This window comes from Lemur catta, chromosome 3 (assembly GCF_020740605.2).
Source record: "Lemur catta isolate mLemCat1 chromosome 3, mLemCat1.pri, whole genome shotgun sequence".
Classification (NCBI taxonomy): Eukaryota; Metazoa; Chordata; class Mammalia; order Primates; family Lemuridae; genus Lemur; species Lemur catta.
The window spans coordinates 96,994,904-97,003,681 of record NC_059130.1 but is presented as its reverse complement, the minus strand read 5'-3'; the positions used below and the strand labels follow the sequence as shown (position 1 = coordinate 97,003,681).

Genomic DNA, 8,778 nt, shown 5'->3' with positions numbered 1-8,778 from the left:
GATGGTAAGAACTGCTAGAGCATATAGCTCCCCCTTTACCGAAGAGTCTGTGTCTCCCACAAGAGTGCGCTCCATGAGAGTGCAGCTCTGTGTGCCTTGCTCACTACTGTGTCCCCAGCACCTGACAGTGTCTGACACAGAGTAGCCTCTCAGTAAATATTTGTTGAATGAGAATCCACATGTGAGAGAATCCCTGTTCATGTTATATTCGTGGTAAGGGCTTCAGAGTCTACATTTTGAAATCTTTTTAAAAAATATGTTGTGTGGTAAAGATTTCAGTCTGATCACAGGTTTCATCATGAGTAGTCCCTGCAGGAGAGAGGTCCTATTAACCTGATGAAATATTCAAAGTATTAAATCAGTGTGGTAAATCTAAAAACATTAATATCTTCCACACGAAGCAATCCCCAACTCCCAAACTGTGTCAATTGTAAAAATATTTTAGTCAAAACTCATACATTAAAACATATATCTAATTATCATTAAGGAAAAATCCTGTGAATACCTTACATGAAATTATGGGTCAGGCTCTGCACTAATCGCCTTTACATAATGTTGACTCAACCAGAATCTGATAGCAATGGCTATTTTGTTTTGATGGACTCCACTGACATCAGGGCCAGCTGGGACCAGAAGTAGGGGACCTGCTGTGAGGGGCCTTGGAAGGTGACTCCATGCTCCAGCATTTCCCAAGTGGCCCTATAGGGGGGACCTTTATCCCTCCAGTGGAAGTGGAAGGAAGGGCCATATATGAAGGCAGTAATAAGGCTAACCCCCCTCAGTAGGCATAAATTAATCAGAGAACAGAGTCTAGGGGCCTGGCACTGAAGAGGGAAGGCCTGGGGCAGTGGAGGTTAGGAGGAGGTCAGTGACCCAGTTTCATCACTAAATCTGGGTAGGGAAGAGAGAAAGTTTGTCAACATTTCCGCTAAATCCTTCACCTAAGAGGAATATGTTCTACTAGGTCCTTCCTATACAGCCATTTCTGGGGAAAGGGTATCCGTCATTAGAGAAGCTGCTGGGCTCTTTAGGAGGACTGTACCAGCTGAGCTGTCCAGGACCTCTGGCTCTCTCGTTGCTTTTAAGATTACCTCTTTATCTTTAAAGGTTTTGTAAAATCCTCAAAAGTAGAAAAGTGTCCTACCATTTTAGAGCTTATTTATTTTTAACCTTCCTTGTTTTCTTTTCTTTCTTTTCTTTTTTGAGACAAAGTCTTACTCTGCTGCCCGGGCTAGAGTGCCGTGGCATCAGCCTAGCTCACAGCAACCTCAAACTCCGGGACTCAAGCAATCCTTCTGCCTCAGCCTCCCAAATAGCTGGGACTATAGGCATGTGCCACCATGCCCGGCTAATTTTTTTGTATATATATACTTTTAGTTGTGCAAATAATTTCTTTCTATTTTTAGTAGAGACGGGGTCTCGCTCTTGTTCAGGCTGGTCTCGAACTCCTGACCTCAAGTGATCCTCCCGCTTCGGCCCCCCAGAGTGCTAGGATTACAGGCGTGAGCCACCGTGCCCAGCCCTTGTTTTCTAATAAATACATTTTAGTGAATTAAATTTGCCCTGAGTATTTTGCCAGCATCCTTACCATAACACAGTTTGGCAATATATATCAAAAGCCTTTAAAATGCTTGCGCCATTTGCCTCAGAAATGTCACAGCTAAGAATCTATGGTAAGGAAATAATCAGATGAATTATGTATAAAAGGTATATATTACCATGTTGCTTGTACTATTTTTTTAAAAAAGGAAAAGATTATGTTACAATAACAGAGGAATATTTTTCTAAATCTAACTATATCTATATGATACATTATTCTCCAGCAAGAAAAATTATGTCTTGAGATTATTTTTAATGACTCAAGTAAATATATAGAAGATAGAAGATTGTAAAGATATATACATAGAGGAAAAAACTGGAAAGAAATCTACTAATGTATTAATAGTGTCAATGGGTGGTTTTTATTTTTTATTTTATGCCTTTCAGGATTTTGCAAGCAGTCCCTAATGCTTCCCAATTTCTATTGACAATGGTAAATATAAAATAGTTTTTATAATTACAAAATGGTATGTGTCCATTGTAAAATATCAAAATATTATGAAACAAAAGTTAGTATAACTGATTTATTGTGGAGTGTCAACTCAGTGGGGCATATAAGATTATGAAATGGTTTTATTTTTTTCAATCATTGCCTTTACCCATATTCTGTTGAATCCCCCTGAATGAATGAACTGATGAATATGTGAATAAATATTGAGTGGGAGAGAAAGATCTTGAGGGAAGGCTTTAGGAAAGAGAGAGCCTTTCCCCTGCACCAGCTCCTTGAGGAAGAATACAAACTGGGTAAAAGACTGCAAACTGGTGAAAATGTTTGCAATTCATATCACAAAGGAACTCATCTCCCTATTTATCAAGAGCTCTTAGAAACTGAGAACAAAAAGCACAGAAAATTTAAAGTGTTCAGAGATAAATACAAATGTCCCTTAAATATATGGAAAGGTGTTCAACCTTTCTCATAATATGAGAAATGCAAATCAGAACCATACTGAGACACCATTTCCTACCTATCAGGTTAGCAAAAAACTGAAAAGTTTAAAAACCCATTGTTGGCCAAGCATGGTGGCTCGCGCCTATAATCCTAGCGTTCTGGGAGGCTGAGGCGGGTGGATTGTTTGAGCTCAGGAGTTTGAGACCAGCCTGAACAAGAGCGAGACCCCATCTCTACTAAAAATAGAAAGAAATTGTCTGGCCAACTAAAAACATATATAGAAAGAACTAGCCAGGCATGGTGGCACATGCCTGTAGTCCCAGCTACTCAGAAGGCTGAGGCAGAAGGATTGCTTAAGCCCAGGAGTTTGAGGTTGCTGTGAGCTAGGCTGATGCCATGATGGCACTCTAGCCCAGGCAACAGAGTGAGACTCTGTCTCAAAAAAAAAAAAACACAAAAAAAAACACCATTGTTAGTGAGGCTGTGGAGAAACAGGCATTCTCATATACTGCTGTGGGAGGTGCAAAAATAGAGAAACTTTATGGAGAGGAATTTGACATCATCTACTAAAACTATAGATACATTTGCCTTTTGAGCCAGACATCTCATTTCTGAGAGTCTGTCCCACAGATACACTTGTACATGTGCTTTGAAAAAATTTGGCATTGTCTCCATTAGTAAAAATGGAAAACAATACAAATGTTTATCAATAGAGGACTAGTTTAATAAATGGTAAAACCACATAGTGGAATAGTATGCAGCTGTGATAAAGAATAAGGAAAATTTCCTTACTGAAATGGAAATCTCTCCAAAATATATTATTAAATGAAAAATGCAAGGTGAAGAACAATGTGTATATGTGCATATGTATAAACATATATAAAATATATATAATATATAGAATGTTTTGTGTAAGGGGAAATGAGAATTATGTCTATATTTGCTTATATTTGCATAATGTCACACTGGAAAGATATAAAGAATTAATAAAATCATTTAACAACTATATTTAAAAGTTGTCTGGGGAAGCAGGGGTAAGGGTGAGGCTTTTCTGACCTTTTTTTCTTTTTTATTTTTGATTACAGTTTTGTTTGTTGGATGATTTGAACATATCCTTTTTTAAGTATAAACAACAGAAGTTTATTTCTCACGGTTCTGGATGCTTGAAGTCCAAGATCAGGGTGTGGCAGCATGGTAAGGTTTTGGTTGCAGATAGCCATCTTCTTGTAGCTTCACATAGGAGAGGAGACCCTGTTTTTAAAATAATGCTCAATGAGAGCCAGTGGCTTTTTAGTATTTGTTGATATAATAATATTGGTTTTCCCTATTAACTACTTTATGTGATTTTTTAAGTGAAATATTTTATATGTAATTTTTGCATCTATAGGTTTGTCTGGTTTTCTTTTTTTGTCTATGTAATGCCATTTTTTTTTTTTTTTGAGACAGAGTCTCACTCTGTTGCCCATGCTCCAGTGGCGTGGTGTCAGCCTAGCTCACAGCAACCTCAAACTCCTGAGCTCAAGCAATCCTCAGCCTCCTGAGTAGCTGGGACTATAGGCATGCACCACCATGGCCGACTAATTTTTTGTATATATTTTTAGTTGTCCAGTTAATTTCTATTTTTTTTAGTAGAGACGAGGTCTCGCTCTTGCTCAGGCTAGTCTCAAACTCCTGGGCTCAAAGGATCCACCCGCCTGGGCCTCCCAGAGTGCTAGGATTACAGGCAGGAGCCACCGTGCCCGGCCTATGTAATCCCATTTTAATCGGGATTTGGTATTATGGTTTTGCAGACTCCAAAACAGAGTAGTATACCTAAATAAACTAGAAAAAGAAAAGAAAAATAAACTTTAAATCAAGCAAAAGGAAGGAAATAATAAAGATAAGAACAGAAATCAATGAAATTGAAATCAGGAAAATAGAGAAAATAAGTGAAACCAAACACTGATTTTAAAAAAGAGAAGACACAAATTATTATTGACATAAAGAATGAAAGAGAGGACATCACTATTCTCCCTCCTGACATTAAAAAGATAACAGGGAATACTAGGAAAAACTTTGTGCAGGTATATGCCACAATTTAAATAAGATGGAGCTATTCCTTGAAAGATACAAATTATCAAACCTCATTCAAGGAGAAATAAAGTGAGTAGTCCTTCTATTAAAGAGATCCAATTCATAACTCCAAAAAAGAAAAGTTGAGGCCCAAATGATTTCACTGGTGAATTCTACCAAACATTTAAGGAAGAAAAATCAATTCTTCACAATCTCTTCCAGAAGATAGGGGCAACACTTGGTATCTCATTTTATGAGACCAGCATTATCCTTTAATCAAAACTAGAGAAAGACAGCACAAGAAAACTACAGACCAATATTTTTCATGAACATAGCTGCAAAAACTCTTCAACAAAATATTAGCAAATCAAAATCACTAATATATAAGAATATAACATCACAACCAAATGGGGTTTACCCCAGAAATACAGGGCTTGTTCAACACTTGATAATCAATGTAGTTCACCACATTTGACAGACTTAACAAGAATAACCACATCATCATATCAAAATAGATGCAGAAAAACGTTTGACAAAATTTAACATCCATTTGTAATAAAAATTTAGCAAACTAGGCATAGAAGTTGCAGAACTTCAGTCTGGTAAAGGGCATCTACAAAGAACATCTAACATCATAGTTAATGGTGAAAAGTGAAATACTTTTCTCCTAAGATTAGAAACTAAGACAAGAATGTCTACTGTGACAACTCCTATTGAATATTGCTCTGGAAGTTTTAGCAAATGCAGTAAGAATAGAGAAAAGGGATTCAGCTGCTGGGTGGGGTGGCTCATGCTGTAATACCAGCATTTTGGAAGGCTGAGGCAGGAGGAATGCTTGAGGGCAGGAATTTGAGACCAGCCTGGGCAACATAGTGAGACCCCATCTCTACAAATAATAATTTTTTTAAAATTTATCTAGGTGCAGTGGCATGTGCCTGAAGTCCTAACTAAGGCTGGAGAGGATCACTTGAGCCCAGGAATTCAAGGTTACAGTGAGCTATGATCTTGCCACTTTACTCTACCTTGGGTGACAGAGTGAGACCCGATCTCTAAAAAAAAAGAAAGAAAAAAAATAAAAATTATATATGAAAAGTTTATTATATATGAAAAATAAGAAGCAGATTGAGAAGTTCCTATATTAGAGTAGGATAACGGTTAAATTATCCTAAGTGCAACAATGAGTATGCTAGAAACATCAGCATAAATGCAATCTGTCACTGAAATAATCCACACTGACTCTGGCATCAGCCTATTTACTGCAAAGCATCATATGGACTGGCATAAGGATATAATTTGTACCCTAATCTGAAGATATATCAGTGGTTCCCAAATGCGGCTGGGCAAAAGAATCAACTCTACAGCTTGTTAAAACTGTGCTTATCATGGGTTTCACCCCAGGAGGCTGTGATTCAGCATTTCTCTGGGGAGCCTGACTAAGCATCCGAGGTCCAGGCTTGAGAACTGCTTTATACTCTACTAAATGGAACCTGCGCTTCCAAGAAGCTGACTGTTATTCAGAATTTTGGTTCTGGAGACTAAGATGGGGCCTCAAACATCCTGTCCAACTGCTGATGCTTAGGGTGTCCTGGATAGTCATTAAGGGAAGTAAAGGACAAGAAGAGGGCTTTCCACTTGTGAGACTGGCCAGCCAATGACAAGTTGAGTTGTTAAGACATCTCTCATCACCCTGCCTTGGGCGTGATGAATATGTTCCACAAGTGCTGTTTAAAGAATATAAAAATAATTTTGCACTTGTCAGCAATTCCTCGAGGACAAATGTTTCTGGTACTGGAACATTTTGCTCTATTAAGTAACAAGCTGTTGGTCCTGTGATAAATAAGCCCCTAATTTTTTTCACATGGTACCATGGGCATGAGTGAACCAATAAAATCCAAGCACCCACTTCCAGCTTCTGTATGAAAACCTGAAGGTGGCGCTCTGATACTTTTTCAAAGGCATTCAGTAGAGTTCAATAAGGAGCAGGTGTCTGCTTCTGAAAACAGGCTGGGGAAGGGCAAAGAAACCAAAAGATTGAGCAATTGTCAAGAGCAGGCTGAAGGAACATAGAATTCTGATCTATCAAGGAGGACCATGGCTTATTTCAAAGACTTTCAGTGGACATAATAATAAATAAGCATTGAATATGGTTTTTATGGTATAAGTAGAGGAAAATGATACATAGGAAGTAGCTTTGGTGGTACTAGGTATCTGGATCTTTCTCCCAGCCTTTCATTCACCCTTTCTACTATCTATGAATATAATTTTTAGCACCTCTATACATTAGGGATACAGAACCAAGCTTTGATCAATTTAGTCATATTGTTCTAGTTAAATAAGCTGTAATCCTCAAAATGAATTTTTGTAATCCTGACAGTTTACTCCAAATATTGTTAACCTTTCAGCCATAAAGTCCTTGGAGTCACTTTATTCACTTGCTCTTAAAATTTCCAGAGCTACACAATAAATACATACAATTTTATCTGTCAATTTACAAAAGATGTCCAGAGCTTCACTTTCCCATTCAAATTGACTTAAATTCAATCATGAACTGTCCTTAACAGGCTAATTGGATGAGTATATTTAGTAAGTGTTCCTTCATTGAGAGCTGTTCACTCATTTAAGAAACTCATTGAGGCCGGGCGCGGTGGCTCACACCTGTAATCCTAGCACTCTGGGAGGCCGAGGCAGGTGGATCGTTTCAGCTCAGGAATTCGAGACCAGCCTGAGCAAGAGCAAGACCCCGTCTCTACTAAAAAATAGAAACAAATTATCTGGCCAACTAAAATATATATAGAAAAAATTAGCTGGGCATGGTGGCGCATGCCTGTAGTCCCAGCTACTCGGGAGGCTGAGGCAGTAGGATTGCTTAAGCCCAGGAGTTTGAGGTTGCTGTGAGCTAGGCTGACGCCGCGGCACTCACTGTAGCCAGGGCAACAAAGTGACACTCTGTCTCAAAAGAAAAAAAAAAAAAAGAAACTCATTGAGTGCCCATCGTGTGTCAGGCAATCTGTTATATAAAGACTGGCCTGCTCATTCCTCCTCCATGGGCTTCTCTGTGTGGACTGGAAATGCCTGTCCTCTGTGTGATTTAGCCAGTGTTGGCCAGGACTATATATGTCACTCAGAGCATTTTGGAATTTTAACAAGAATTGTGATTTTTGAGGATATCAATGAGATCACTTAGAGCAAGATTCCCTTTATTCATCTTCAATGAGTAATTGGACCTTAGATTTTTTTTTTTTAATTTTTAGAGATGTGGTCTGGCTGTGTTGCCCAGGCCAGAGTGCAGTGGCTATTTACAGGTGTGACACTGCAGCCTCAAACTCCTGGGCTCAAGTGATCCTCCTGCCTCAGCCTCCCAAGTAGCTGGGACTACAGGCACGTGCCACCGCACCTGGCTGGACCTCACATTTCATAGAAGACACTCAATAATAGCAAGATAAAATATGGATAGCCTAGCAAATTAGGTAGAGGTTTATGACTTAAAGCAGTGAATAAAGAAATGCTTAAGGTTTTATAGCAGGTGTGGAATAAACAAAATTGGATGTTTCAGGTAAAAAAATTTACAAAGCCATTAAGATTATGTAGAGAGGATATTTTGGTCATGGATAATGGACACCTGACTCAGCAGGGTACAACAAGAAGGAAGAATATGGGAAGATCTAAGAACTATTTCCCAAGATAAACTATAGAAAACAAGAGGGAAACTGGTGCTAGAAAATATAGTATTCATTCCAGCTGACATCATAGTTTCTAGGAGAGAACGTTATGAAGATGGAAAGCCCAGCTTCACTCCAAGGGTTCAGAATAGCACAGAAACAATGAACGTGAGCTTTAGATGATCAATTGCACTACCATCCTCTTGGTGATTATCTGACTTTATAAAAGTTACTTAACATCACTGACCACTACCTCCTGTCTTTCCAATTCTGGTTCTCTGGTGCCCACACTCCAATAATTCTTCAACCTCATTGGGACCTCCCAGACTCTAACACCCACTACTTTTCCACTATCTGTCCCTCCCCTCCTGTCTCCACTTTCCACCTTTCCCAGCATAGATTCCATGGTCCATCATTATAGATCTTTGCAAACAGCTTCAGACCTCTCCCTTCATCATCATCATCATCATACTAACCTAGAAAACCCCCAACGCTTGATAAACCCAAATCTGACTTTTGGGGCCCGTACTCAAGCAGTGGATTGTTGCTGGAGAAAGGCCACACGACACAGACTGGCTT

The 8,778-nt window shown here is 38.9% G+C and overlaps 1 protein-coding gene across 1 annotated transcript in view; it reads right to left on the bottom strand.

The window, feature by feature from the left end:
* Positions 1 to 262: 262 nt before the first annotated feature.
* Positions 263 to 8,778, bottom strand: part of RIMS3 (regulating synaptic membrane exocytosis 3) — an 85,742-nt gene continuing 77,226 nt past the window's right edge. The window contains exons 9-10 of the mRNA XM_045548126.1: positions 3,640 to 3,739; positions 263 to 309 (exon numbers count right to left, since the gene is read on the bottom strand). Of these exons, the coding sequence (XP_045404082.1) occupies positions 3,665 to 3,739 (75 nt within the window). The 3' untranslated portion in view covers positions 263 to 309; positions 3,640 to 3,664. The remainder of the gene's footprint in view (positions 310 to 3,639; positions 3,740 to 8,778) is intronic.